The 14,283-nt window shown below is 38.1% G+C and overlaps 1 protein-coding gene across 1 annotated transcript in view; it reads right to left on the reverse strand.

The window, feature by feature from the left end:
* Ap4e1 (adaptor related protein complex 4 subunit epsilon 1) overlaps positions 1–14,283 on the reverse strand; it is a 39,029-nt gene that overhangs the window by 10,724 nt on the left and 14,022 nt on the right. The window contains exons 7-15 of the mRNA XM_048332515.1: positions 13,766–13,932; positions 10,581–10,654; positions 8,586–8,708; positions 8,376–8,485; positions 6,094–6,233; positions 3,460–3,572; positions 3,251–3,369; positions 2,300–2,602; positions 1,456–1,570 (exon numbers count right to left, since the gene is read on the reverse strand). Coding sequence (XP_048188472.1) covers positions 1,456–1,570; positions 2,300–2,602; positions 3,251–3,369; positions 3,460–3,572; positions 6,094–6,233; positions 8,376–8,485; positions 8,586–8,708; positions 10,581–10,654; positions 13,766–13,932 — 1,264 coding nt within the window. The remainder of the gene's footprint in view (positions 1–1,455; positions 1,571–2,299; positions 2,603–3,250; positions 3,370–3,459; positions 3,573–6,093; positions 6,234–8,375; positions 8,486–8,585; positions 8,709–10,580; positions 10,655–13,765; positions 13,933–14,283) is intronic.

Consider the following 14,283-nt stretch of genomic DNA (forward strand, 5'->3'; position numbering starts at 1 on the left):
TTGCTGCTCTCATGCAAAAATATTTAATGAGCTCTAAATGAAGACATGACCTTGTTAGCGTAACAAAAGTTCCTAGGCACATTCTTTTATCAAACGAACTTACAGAGACTTCACTGTGAAATCTTCTTTACTGACAAGCAACAAGGTATACTCAGGCTCTAATTCTTTTGAGTCTTTATAACTTAAGTGAATTCAATCAACCAAGGAAAATTCAGTTACAGTGACAGAACAGATGACAACATCCACTCTCCCTTTCTTTCTAATACAGCCCTTCATTCTTTTTTTTTTTTTTTTTTTTTTGGCCAGTCCTGGGCTTTGGACTCAGGGCCTGAGCACTGTCCCTGGCTTGTTTTTGCTCAAGGCTAGCACTCTGCCACTTGAGCCACAGCGCCACTTCTGGCCATTTTCTGTATATGTGGTGCTGGGGAATTGAACCTAGGACCTCCTGTATACAAGGCGAGCACTCTTGCCCCAACCCCAGCCCTTCATTCTTAACTAGGTACTTGGGTAGCCAGAAAAGAGACAGTCCTAGAGTCCTTTTGCCCTGTGACTGAGTTCTGGCCAGTGAAGTTATACACATATTTTATACGGAACATCTAGGAGGAGTCCTCCTAGAAGGAAAAATGGTCTCTTTTCCCCGTTTCCTCTTTCCTTCTGGCTAGCATGGAACTTGGTTGCTGGAGCACAAGCAGCCATGTTGGATCACAAAGGGAAACATTCTGGATGAGAGAACAGCAGATAAGCCAGTGCTTTTTATAATCATAAAGGTGTCATCCACAATGAAATGCCTAATTATCTTTCTTTTTAATGAGAGAACAATAACCATCCTCTATAGTGTGTACTATGCCTCCCATTTCCTTGCTTTCATTTTGGATGTTGGAGCTTGAACTAAGGGCCTCAAACCTGTTCATTCAGCTTTCTTGCTCACCGCTGGTTCTCTACCACTTAAGCCACACCTCCAGCCTAGCTTTTTCATGGTTAACTGGAGATGGAGTCTATTGGACTTTTCTTCCCAGGCTGGCTTCAAATTTCAATTCTCCAGATCTCAGCCTACTCAGTAACTAGGATTACAGCTGGAAGCCACTGGTTTCATTTATTTGCAATTAGCATAATCCTAAATGGTAAATTTACCTTTTTTCAGACTGTATACATTATAAGCAAAAGTATCTTCTAAGCTAGGCGCTGGTGGCTCACACCTATAATTCTAGCTACTTGGGAGGCTGAGAATGGAAAGATAGCAGTTCAAGGCTATTTGGAGCCTTTGGTTTTGGTACAACTTCAAGGCTAATTTTTTTTTTTTATCTGAAAACCTAGTTAAGGTAAACAAATCACGGGCAGATTTAAAGGAAAATAACAAAAAGTAAATGCCCCTAATCATTACTTACATAACTATACAAACATCCAAAAAAATTATATCCCTACAACCTGACTTAATATAAACTCACAAAAAACAACCTTTTTCCTGAGAAAGCTTTTCCTCCTGGCGCTGATGGTGAGGTTTATAAGGTGCTGCCCCCTGACTGAGTCCTTCAGCTACAAAGCCATCCAGAAAAGATAAAGATGCATCTACCTGTATTAAAAGTTAAGCAGAAATTACTGTACATTCATATATCCTTAAAAAGCTGAAGTAAAAACTAGAACCTTTAATTCTAACAATACTACTCAATTCTAGCATTCTGATACATCAACTCACCAAGCTAAGAACTAAGTAATGTAAACCTTTTGTGTTAGTATTCATTTTACTCCAATGCAGTGAAAGCAGATGCTTTTTTTAAAAAAAATTTTTGTTGTTGTTTATATGAGCCTCATGTATGCTAGGCAAGCACTACCACTAAGGCACATTCTCAGCCCTGAAATGCTTCTGAGCACCTGTTAGAACATCTATCAGGTGCTATGAATGAGACAAAGACAGAATCAATTTCTACCCTCAGGAGCTCTATAAATACCAAAAGAAATAGACATGCATACTACAAGTCAGATTGACTGTGTTAGTTTTTCTGTTGCTAGGAGGCCAAAATGTGTTGGCAGGGCTGGTGACTTCTGGATGTTGTAGAGGAGAAGCAATTCCTGTCTCCTTCAGCCTCTAGAGATGCCTGCATTCTTTGGCTTATGGCCACATCATTTCACTCTTTCTTCAATTGTTTATTTGCCTTTTCTCTGATCCTTGAGATTATCTTTTATCATAACCACTTAGCTAACTTGCTTTCATAAAATACATGACACCTACAACATTTTAACACCTAAGCTAACACAATTTAGACAACACAAATTTTTAAAACATGGAACTCAGATGTCTTACCACCATGTCTTCACAACTCCTATCAAATGGAAATAAGCTCTTCATAAGCTCTACATTCTTATGCAAATGTTTTAATTCAAAGGCATGTTGTCTCATACAAGTATCCAAAGATGTGGTAAATTCCTGGATTAATTTCTCAACTATATCAAAAGAGTGTGCTTGGGGTGTCAACTTGGTTACAGCAGCAATTAACCAGGCTTTTGTTTCTGAAGAAATGGACTCTTTCATAAGTAACTTGTAGAGCCTAGTTATAATGTCCTCTGGTGTTTCTTTATCTAAGAGGTAGGAATATTCTCCTAAAACCTATGAGAAAAAAAAGAGATGTTATACCAAGTTAACTGTAGTCTAAACGAAGTGCATACTGATAGTGTATTTAATCTAGATTAAACATACTCCCATAGTGAAGAAATAATTAAAGAAACAAACTGTAGATTTTAGATGTAAGAGTACATCAAAAGTTATAAACTTCACACAAAAGAAATGGAATTCAATAGATATGTTTTCTACATCTTTATCATTAACCAGGTATTAAGCAAAATACCTTTATAAAGTTATTTTCTTCTGCACATCTAGAGTTAGTTTTTACAAATACTTTCATACTGTTATTATTTTCTGGTAAGAACGTACAACAAATGGATCTCTCAGGTGAGCATACTTACGAATTCATAAAATGCAGCCTTTTATTCGCTAGCCTCATGTGAAAACCAACACAATGTAAACATAAATGGATATGATATCTAGGCAAACACCATATTAAAAGACAAGACAAATGAGGAGGCAGAAAGAAGAGAAGTAAACAAATAAGAGAAGGTAATAATGGACAAAAAAAACCCTGACAGCTGAATGACAACTAAGTACAGCTGAATGATGCCTTGGAGGAAATATAGAATCGTATTTGGTTTTTATCTTTAAGAAGTTACAAAAATTTATGATGTAATATACTTTGCTCACCCAACTCATAACTTGAAGAAATTTTTGTGGGTACAATACATTTTCCATATCTAGTAAATTGAGATAAGACTGAACTGCATAGAGTCTTAATTGTTGATCTTCTGTCTCATCATCAAAACCTACAAAGACATTGAAACACCATTTTAATATCCCTACATTTCCAAATGACTTTGTAATATAATTTAAAATTTTTTTAAATCATAACTAACCTTCTGCTAGCAGTCTCAAAAAGTTATTAGGAATATCAGGGTGCATTACATCTCCGCCCACTGAAAACACAGCATTCATTGTCTGAATAAACCAAGAATTATCAGGAGCATATGTATCCAAAGTGTTAAGAATAAGTATACTTCCAAATTAATTAAAAGTATCCCTTCTGCAGCAATCCTTTACAAAATAATCCCAACTCCGCCTACAGTGGCATTTTTATCTTTAATCTCTGCCCAAAATGTTCTGTGCCCTAGGATCTATACTTCATTTTACATAAAATGGGTGCTCAATAATATTAAGTTGAAGTGGATCTGTTCAAAGAACACTGTATACATGTATAGAATTATCATAATCAGGCTCCCTTGTACTACTGACATAGGCTAATAAATTTATCTAACAACCTGAATTATATAATATGCTAATAAGCATTCAATAAGTACAAATTGTTTCAAATAAATGAAACATCTAAGGACAAATAAATAATGAGAAATTAGATCCATGTCAGATAGGCTAAGTACTGTGGTGTATCTGAGGAAACCAAGTGAAAGGTATAGGGAACCCCCTTTTTTTGAGTCCCTAGAAACAGCAGGCTTAGACAAAGTAGTGGGCCTGGGGAGAAGCAAACCTAAGCCGAATAACAGGAGCCCAAAGCAGCTGGACCTGGGCAAAAAAAAAAAAAAAGGGATGAGAAAGACCACTCAGTTTAGAGGAAGTTCTAGGAAAAGAAAGCTTAAGAGACTAGTCACACCCAGAACCAAGAATTGTATTGCTTTGATTGCTTTGTTTACCGGGGTTTACTGGAATTGTATTGCTTTGATTGCTTTGTTTATGGAGTTTACTGGAATTGTAATCACTAACAGCAATTCTGCTCCAGTATGTCTGCTTGCTTGCTTTGCCTAACCTGCCAGACCACCTGCAAGAGGTAAATGTGATTCTTACCCCATGACCGCCTGTGAGTGGTACATGTGATACTTCTTCCACAACCACCTGTATGTGGTAAATGTGATTCTTCCTCCACGACCACCACTGGTGAGTGGTACATGTGCTACTTGCCCTTAAAAAGCCCAGCCCTATCTGGCCCCAGCGCTGTTGTCACCATCCCGGTGGTGGCGAGCAGACACTGTACACAGCTAAATAAAGACTCCTAGCCCAATTGACTGAGTGCTGGTGACTATTTTTGTGGGTTCGAGGCCCACCTGGGTATCTAGTATGCAACAGTGTCTACTTGAACAAGTGATTTAACCTCCTTTCTATTATATTTCTTATCAGTCGTAAAGTTCTATCATTGTGCTGTAGACTTCTAACAAGGTCTAGAATGTAATTGTATATATAAGCAATCGAAAGAATTTGATTAATGTTATTCATTCTTTTTTCTTGGGATTAAATGATACATGTCTTTTTAAAAACACAGTGACGTTCTTATGATTTGTAAGGTTCTTAACTTTTAAAAAAAAGAGTAAAGGGCTGGGTATGTGGCTTAGTGGCAGAATGCTTGCCTACTATGCATGAAGCCCTAGGTTTGATTCCTCAGTACTACATAAACAAACAAAGCCAGAAGTGGGACTGTGGCTCAAGTGATAGAGTGTTAGCGTTGAGTGAAAAAGCTCAGGAATGGTGAATAGTGCCCAGGCCCTGAGTTCAAGCCCTGAGAGACTAAAAATAGTAACTACCATCTTGTAGTTACTACCTGCTAACTTTGCTTCTGTAAACTGCTTTGCTGTTAGGAATATAGGAAACTTTATGCTGTTAAGACCCTATGCTGTATTGTGACCCTTAGCTCACCCCACTACCAGGGAACGAACTCCCTAAACCTGTTTAGGATGAGATGTCAAAATGTCTGAACAAAGACCAGAACAACCTCCCCTAAGGTCAGAAGGTCAGGGTGTTCCTGGCACAGAATGTTCCACCCCGTGAGTGAGCATGTCAACCACAACCCCCTATGAGTAATGAGTAACCCCTTACCGCTTTTATGTTCATTAAATATAGTCAGCCAATCATGTATGCCCAAGTTAGCTTGACTTAATTGTTAACCAATCCTGTAACATTTCCTTAAAGTTGTTTTGTTTAATGCTATAAAACCTGAGCTGAATCGATGTTCGGGGCCTCCTAGCATCACCAGTTACCAGGTGCATGGAGGACGGAGCGAGCTTGCAATAAAGATTCCTTCTGCATTTGCATTGGTGTGGGTCTTTGGTGGTCTTTGTGGGGGTCCGGAAACTAAGCTTAACAGCCCCACAACCAAAAATAAATAAATCACTTAATTTTGAAAAAACAATGTTTAAAAATCAAGAATGCAAGTTACGGGGCTGGGGATATGGCCTAGCGGCAAGAGCGCTTGCCTCGTATACATGAGGCCCTGGGTTCAATTCCCCAGCACCACATATACAGAAAATGGCCAGAAGTGGCGCTGTGGCTCAAGTGGCAGAGTGCTAGCCTTGAACAAAAAAGAAGCCAGGGACAGTGCTCAGGCCTTGAGTCCAAGCCCCAGGACTGGCAAAAAAAAAAAAAAAAAAAAAAAAAAAATGCAAATTACTACTAGATCCCTAAAGCCAACATGCAAGTTTGTACCAATCATTTAAAAATAACTGTATAGCTAACGGTACTTTATCACTCAAAGTCAAAGCAAAGGATATTTCTCAGCCAGTTCAGCTATTTTCCCAACCAAATTGACAATGATATGCTCTTCTTTACTCTGATGTAAGTATTCAAGCATTTTCTGAACAATTACTGTTACATTCTGTGTATTTGTAATTCTATAAAGAAGTTCCAGTGTCTATGTAGCAAAGGGAAATAAAAACAGCATTAAAAACCTATGCAGGAAAACATCAATAAATACAATAACGTATTTGATAATAAAACAGTTTAGTGGCCTACTTTTTATACAGGTCTACTAAGTAGTTAATAGATGATCAAGAAATAAAACTTTTATCTAAAAAACACTTAAAGTAAAATTGTCAAAAAGCAAACTGATCACAATTATTATTGAGATAATGGAGACCTGAGATTTCCACATGTCAAAACATGTAAAAACTAAAAAGTTAAAGGCTTATATTTTCTCAAGGTATAAAAGTTTAAGTGAATTATTTATGCCTTTGTGTTGTGTACATACATGTATGTGTAAGTGTACATTTCTATAAATCCAGTCTTACATATGGTCCTCCATCCACAGTTCGCTGTGTAGGGAGCATTTTCAAACTTACTCTCTGTGAGCTCTTAATTATGCATTATATAGGCCACATTATCTACATCAAATTTATTTCCTAATCCATGGCCTGTTTGTTTCCAGAGCTGAATGGAGTATAGTTAGGAATTACGTGGCTAGACATTTTTCTGTTCAGCTGTAATAGTGCCTTCTTTAGTCTTGATAGTAAAGCAAACAAAACCACATACAAGAAAATTCCACCTTAAGCAACATGTATGTCTAAGTTCTTGCCCCAGTACTACAAATATATTTATTTATTTATGAATAAATATACTTATGTACTTATCAAATGAATGAAAATTTATAAATATTTTTATTTCAAAAATTCCTTTTAAAATTCAAAATTCATGACCTTTTAAAATTACAGTCATTAAGTAAAATATAGTATTCACTCAAGTTCTATTTTATCCCTTTGCTTTTAGGATTCTTTTCTTTTTAGATTTAGAATTTTTTTCTTTGTGCCAATCCTGGGTCTTAGAGCCAGGGTGCTGTTTCTCTTCCATTAGTTCAAGGGTAGTGCTCTACCACTTGAGCCACAGCTCTACATCTGGCTTTTTGGTGGTTAATTAGAGATAAGAATCTCACGGACTTTCCTTCCTGTCCAGGATGGCTTTTGAACCGTGATCCTTTAGATCTCAGCCTCCTGAGTAGCTGGGATTATAGGCATCAGCTACTGGTGCCCAGCTTTATTTTTACTATTTTTAAAACTCAGGAATAAAAAGCTCTGGCTTGGCGTAGTGACACACTCCTATTATCCCAGCTACTTGGGAGACAAAGATAGGAGGACTGCAGTTCAAGACTGGCCCAACAAGAAATGTACATACTGCCCTACTATGTAACTGTACCCTTTTTGCACAACACCTTGTCAAAAAAATTTGTGTTCAATTAATAAATAAATTAAATTTAAAAAAAAAGACTGGCCCAAGCTAATGGCTTCTACATATGTAAAATTTATCCATCATAAATTATACTGTTGGGCTGGGAATGTGGCTTCATGGTAGCCACATTCAGCTTGCCTAAAATGCATGAAGCCCTGGGTTCCATTCCTCAGCACCACATAAGCAGAAAAAGCCAGAAGTGGCACTGTGTCTCAAGTGGTAGAGTGCTAGCAAAAAGAAGCCAGGGGGGGCTGGGAATATGGCCTAGTGGCAAGAGTGCTTGCCTCATATACATGAAGTCCAGGGTTTGATTCCCCAGCACCATATATATAGAAAACGGCCAGAAGTGGCGCTGTGGCTCAAGTGGCAGAGTGCTAGCCTTGAGCAAAAAGAAGCCAGGGGCAGTGCTCTGGCCCTGAGTTCAAGCCCCAGAACTGGAAAAAATATATATATATATACACATATACACATACACACACACACACACACACACACACACTGTTTATTATACATACTCATAAGAAGACCTCTATATCATGTTTAGGCTATAAAGATAACTAATTAACTTGGATAGATAACTGGACCTAAACTCTTGAATTTGACACTTACGAGGCTGAGTCAGGAAGATTATGAATTCAAGTCCAGCCTGGGATACCTACCAAGACCCTATCTCAAAATACAAAACTAAAGCAAAATAAAAATTCTTATCCATGTTGACAGAATTAAATATACTGAAAAGTTAAAACACAGCCTGCCACTTTACTATCTCCAGAACACCACCAAAAAGTTTAGAAATTTTAACACTTTACGTACACTATTCAAAATTCCAGTTTACCTCTCTTTTAATAATAGGATCGGGATGGTCTAAGCATTCAATTATTGTCATCTGGTGTTGAAGAGCCAGAGTGGGATCCTGTTGGATAACATAGGTAAGAGCCTTCAGTCCTAGACACAAAAATTACAGTACATGAAGTGACTTACAGTGAGTATCCAGCAAATTGCAAACAATGTTTAAAATTCCCAACAAAAGAACCAGTTTCCTTACCTAAATACTTGAGGTTTATTTTAGGTGACAGAACAAATTTGCCTATGCATTTGGCCGCCTTCTCAAGTAAATCTGATTTAGGATAAATAGAATAGACTGTGTGCACACACTCAAATAGAATAGCTGAAGAAAAAAAATACAACAACGGCAGACTTGTTAAGGCTCAGGAAAGAATATATTTCTGTAAGACTTAAAACAAAACTTTCTACAGAAAATTTTCAAAAAAGTAATCTTCATTGTTTTTAGTCTTCCACAGTTATTACAATTTAAAGAAATTTATATTAACAGTAATAAGACTGATGCATTCACATATGCACAAAGTATTTATTAAACCTCTACTGTGTGCTCAATACCTAATAATACCATGGAAGCAGCAGCAAGCAAAACTCAAAACACCCTCCCCTCCACAAAGCTACCATTCTAATGGACGTGAAGACAATCTTTCCAACACTCCTTGAATGCTTTAAAATATTTTACTTTCAAATAGTTTCTACCACTTAGTCACAGAAATTATATATGTAGTTCATTGCAATATAATAATTTTAGGTTGGCCTAAGTTTCAGAGAGGGTTACTAATCAAAAATCTTGCAATTACTTTTAAATAAATGTTAAATATATAAAGCACCCTATTGCACCTCTTGTTGATGTGCTAGATGGACTTTCTAAGATAGTCACAAGTCTTACCACTCTAGTGATTAAAGGAAACACTAATTTTTTTTTTCAAATTCCTTAAAAAACATGAGTTGGACTGAGCCACTGGTAGCTCATGCCTGTAATTCTCGATACTCAGGAAGCTGAGATCTGAGGATCGAGTTCAAAGGTAGCCCAGGCAGAAAAGTACCCATGAGACTCTTATCCAGTTAACCACTCAAAAACTGGAAGTGGAGCTGTGGTTCAAAATAGTAGAGAGCTAGCCTTAGAGCAACAGAGCTCAGGGACAGTGCCCAGACCCTAAGGTTCAAGCCCTACAACCAACAAAAACAAAAACAAAACAACAACAACAAAAAAACCAAAAACAAGAGTTGTCTGGGCAGTGGTAGCCTAGCTACTCAGGAAGCTGAAATCTGAGGATATCAGTTCGAAGCCAGCCTAGGCAGGAAGGTCTGTGAGACTCTTATTGCTCATTAATTAAAAACAAACAAAAAAACCCAGAAGCAAAGCTGTACTCAAGTGGTAGTTCAAGCCACAAGACCAGTACCAAAAACAAAACGAACAACAACAAAAGCCCTACGAATTGAAGAGCTGGGTTTTGCCATGATAAGAAGAACCACTGAAACACCATAAAGTGCTGTATATCCTAAACAGTCACAGTATCAGAAATAAGACACAGCAATGGCACAGAATCAGACCTAAAAGCAGAGCTGTGTACTGGGGGCAGCTTCCCCTGCTTCTGATCCCCACCACGAAGAGGGAAGGGCAGGAGGAGGGTGACACAGACCCAGTCTGAACTGCACCGTGACATCCTGAGGGGGGACTGGCAAGCAAAAATCTGAAAATGGGGGCTGGGGATATGGCCTAGTGGCAAGAGTGCTTGCCTCATATACATGAGGCCCTGGGTTCAATTCCCCAGCACCACATATATAGAAAATGACCAGAAGTGGCACTGTGGCTCAAGTGGCAGAGTGCTAGCCTTGAGCAAAAAGAAGCAAGGGACAGTGCTCAGGCCCTGAGTCCAAGGCCCAGGACTGGCAAAAAAAAAAAAAAAAAAAACTTTCAAGGTAAGTCATTGTCTACAAAATTAAGGCCAAAAACAGCAGGAAAAAAAAAATCTGAAAATGCCAGCAGGCACACAAAAGTTTTATAGATAATAATAAATTTCAATCAACATTAGAAAAAGTTATAGTTTGAAATTATTACTATTATTCATTACCTAATCAAAAAACACCTTAAATTAATGCATAAAATTCTATTTGAACTTATAGTATTCTGACATAGATTTAGCTACAATACTAGAAATGACATTAGTCATTACAAGAACATGTATATGTTACCTACCATAAGTGACATTGTGATTTAATTCAGCTCTTCGTAAGGATTCATCAAGAACATCATACATTAATTCACTTGTCCTGTTTAAAAGATATTTTATTTGCAGTAGAATTATAGTATTCTAACCCAACAAAACATAGTTTTTCAAACTTCTCTCTCTTTAAAACTGAGGATCTACAGAAGAGAAGTGAAAGAAATTCATTTTATGGTAAAGTTACCAAACTTTACTTCTAAAAGATTTCATTTGCTCTTTTCATTAGTTGAATTTCCTGTTCTACCAAACTTGGCTAGTTAGCAACTGAGGAAACATACATAGCTCAGTCAACTCTTCCTTCATCTGGTCTTAGTAGTCAAATCTTGTTATAATCTGATTGAACAAACAGTATTTTTGTAACATTTAAGTTACTCTAGTAATAACTCTGAAATTACCTGTTTTTTTATCCAGTTTATTTTTTTTTTATATTAAGTCTAGTCTTGGGGCTGGGAATATGGCCTAGTGGCAAGAGTGTTTGCCTCGTATACATGAAGCCCTGGGTTCGATTCCTCAGCACCACATATATAGAAAATGGCCAGAAGTGGCGCTGTGGCTCAAGTGGCAGAGTGCTAGCTTTGAGCAAAAAGAAGCCAGGGACAGTCTAAGGCCCTGAGTTCAAGCCCCAGGACTGGCAAAAACAAAAATAAAAAAAAGTCTAGTCTTTCCCCAGAGAGCTACTAGGTTCTTAAGGAAGTAAAATTTAACCTTCATTTATTTTTAAAATTATTACATCTTGTGAAATTAATAAATATGTACCAGCTATCTGTCTTTATGGTCACTGATAACAATAACAGCAACTGAGTTGAGAAAAACAAAAATCATGTGGTACTTTAAGGGCCAAAGCACTCAGCCTCCAAACTGCTAAGAGAAACCTATATGAAAATTATTGCTTCCCAGTTGGTATTTCTGTATGCTTTACAAATTCAAAAACAGTAATGGACAAAAAGACTAGCAGAAGCTGGGCACCAGTGGCTCATGTTTATAATCCTAGCTACTCAGGAAGCTGAGAGTAGAGAATTACAGTTTGAAGCCGGCCCAAGCAGACAAATCCAAAAGCTCCAATTAGCCACCAAACCCCTAGAGAAGTGGAGGTGTGGCTCAAGTAGAAAGTGCCATCTGTGAGCAAGAATGCCAAACAAGAGCATGAGGCTCTGCGTTCAAGCCCCAGTATCAGAAAAAAAACAAACAAAACCCCACATAGGTTATACAGAAGTGTTGCAGAGAAATGATGCCTGTAAAATGATCAAAAACATCAAAATAACCTGTGGCTATATAAATTTGATACCATTAACATACGTTCCTTTCAGAAACTTTTTTTGTTTGGCCTGTCCTGAGGACTGAACTCGGCCTGGGCACTGTCCCTGAGCTGCTTCTTTTGCTCAAGGCTAGCACTCCACCACTTGAGCCATAGAATTACTTCCGGCTTTTTCTAGCTATATGGTACTGAGGCATGAAACCCAGGGCTTCATGCATGTTAGGCAAGCACTCTACCACTAAGCCACATTCTAAGTCCTTTCCTTTTTTTTTACAAATACAGAAATAGAAAAGTCAACTTTATGTGCAAGTACTTTTTTTCTATCTTGACCATCTAATAAAGACAGTAGAGAACCACAGTGTAAAATTCATTACAGGCTGGGCACTGGTGGCTCACTCCTGCAATCCTGGCTACTCAGGAGGTAGAGATCTGAGGATCATGGTTCAATGTCAGCCCAGGCAGAAAAGTCTGTGAGACTCTTATCTCCAATTAACCACCAGAAAACCAGAAGTGGTGCTTTGGCTCAAGTGGCAGAGTGCTAGCCTTGAGCTGAAGAGCTCAGGGACAGTGCCCAGGCCCTGAGTTCAAGCCCCACAACTGACCAAAAAAAAAAAAAACAAACAAACAAAACCTATTACACTAAGCATTCTTCCACCATAGCAGATAATACCAATCCTCAAAGAGAAAAAAATCATTAATACCACCTCTAGATTATAGAAAAGTTTCTCAATTTTAAAAGCCAATTTCTGGGGGCTGGGGATATGGCCTAGTGGCAAGAGTGCTTGCCTCGTATACATGAGGCCCTGGGTTCAATTCCCCAGCACCACATATACAGAAAGCGGCCAGAAGTGGTGCTGTGGCTCAAGTGGCAGAGTGCTAGCCTTGAGCAAAAAGAAGCCAGGGACAGTGCTCAGACCCTGAGTCTAAGCCCCAGGACTGGCCAAAAAAAAAAAAAAAAAAAAAAGCCAATTACTGGCCCAAGTGAACACAATTTAGCTAAATGTCATGCCAATAATCCTAGTGACTCAGGAGGCTGAGATGTGATTATTGTGGTTCAAAGCCGGCACAAGCAGGTAAGTCAGTGAGACTCTCATCTCCAATTAACCACCAAAAAAGCTGGAAGTAAGGCCATAGTTCAATGAGCACAAAAGCTCAGAAACAGAGCCCAGGCCCTAAGTTCAAGCCCCAGGACTGGCATTAAAATAAAAGAGAAATGAATTCCAGAACTCTGTATTAGCAAAGTGTGGAATTACGTAAAAATAAAATGAGGAGAAACATTCCTAATGGGTATTTCCTTATCACCTTGGGTTTTGCACTCCAGATTTTCATCAGGAGTTGAGACTGATAAACACAGGAAAAAGTTGACACAGTAATCAAAAGTGATACAGCCCAATTAGCACTGATGAGGACCTCACAGAAGATAGGTGCTGGTATGAAGATGGGAAGACATTTCTAGGAGCAATAGAGAAAGAAGACAGTCCCTCTATAGTACTAGGCTCCAAATCAGAGCATAAATACACCATACTACATGACATCAATGTCAGAACATTGATTAGCAACTATTTTAACCAAGCCTCCTGATTATAAAGAATTAATATATAATTGGACAAACAATTCAGAAAAAAACATCCTGAATATATGCTCACAGAAAGAGAGAGAATGATAAAGCAAATGTGAATAATTGATGATGTAGAACAGGATGTAAAGGACCTCCAGGACTATCGTGACTACTCAAGAATTTATGAACTTCTCACATTCATTGATCACTACTAAGTAAACAAAGTGCTGGCAAAATGCGGATGACCATGAAACCTCTAAGTGACTAAAGCCTAAGCCTAAAACCTCCAGGTGACTAAGTGCTATGGTATGGAGTCATTAAGTAACTTACTTAGAATGGTTTACCTTTGATCATCTTTTCCTAGAAGTCCAAGTATTCTCAAAAGCTGAATCTGTAACCAGGGTGCTGGCACACTGTGGTAATTGAAATCTACTGGGAGTTTTCCTCCAACTACTTGCTTTAAAATGGTTACAAAACTTCCAGTCAAGTCTTTATATCCAGATGGATTCTCCTACATTAAAAAAAAAAAAGCAATTTTGTTGGTCTTATCAAATATAAAATAAGCTTGGTTGAAATGTCATGTAGAACCTCCCTTAAAATATGCTCACTGCTGGGTGCCAGTGGCTCACAACTGTACTCCTAGCTACTCAGGAGGCTGAGATCACGGTTCAAAGCCAGCCTGGGTAAGAAAGTCCGTAAGACTCTTAACCACTAGAAAACCAAAAGTGGCACTGTGGCTCAAGTGGTAGAACACTAGCCCTGAGCTGAAGAGCTCAAGAACAGTGCCCAGGCTCAGAATTCAAGCCCCACAACTGACAAAAACAAACAAAAAAACATGCTCACTTAGTGTATGTTCACATTT

This window comes from Perognathus longimembris, chromosome 23, assembly GCF_023159225.1.
Source record: "Perognathus longimembris pacificus isolate PPM17 chromosome 23, ASM2315922v1, whole genome shotgun sequence".
Classification (NCBI taxonomy): Eukaryota; Metazoa; Chordata; class Mammalia; order Rodentia; family Heteromyidae; genus Perognathus; species Perognathus longimembris.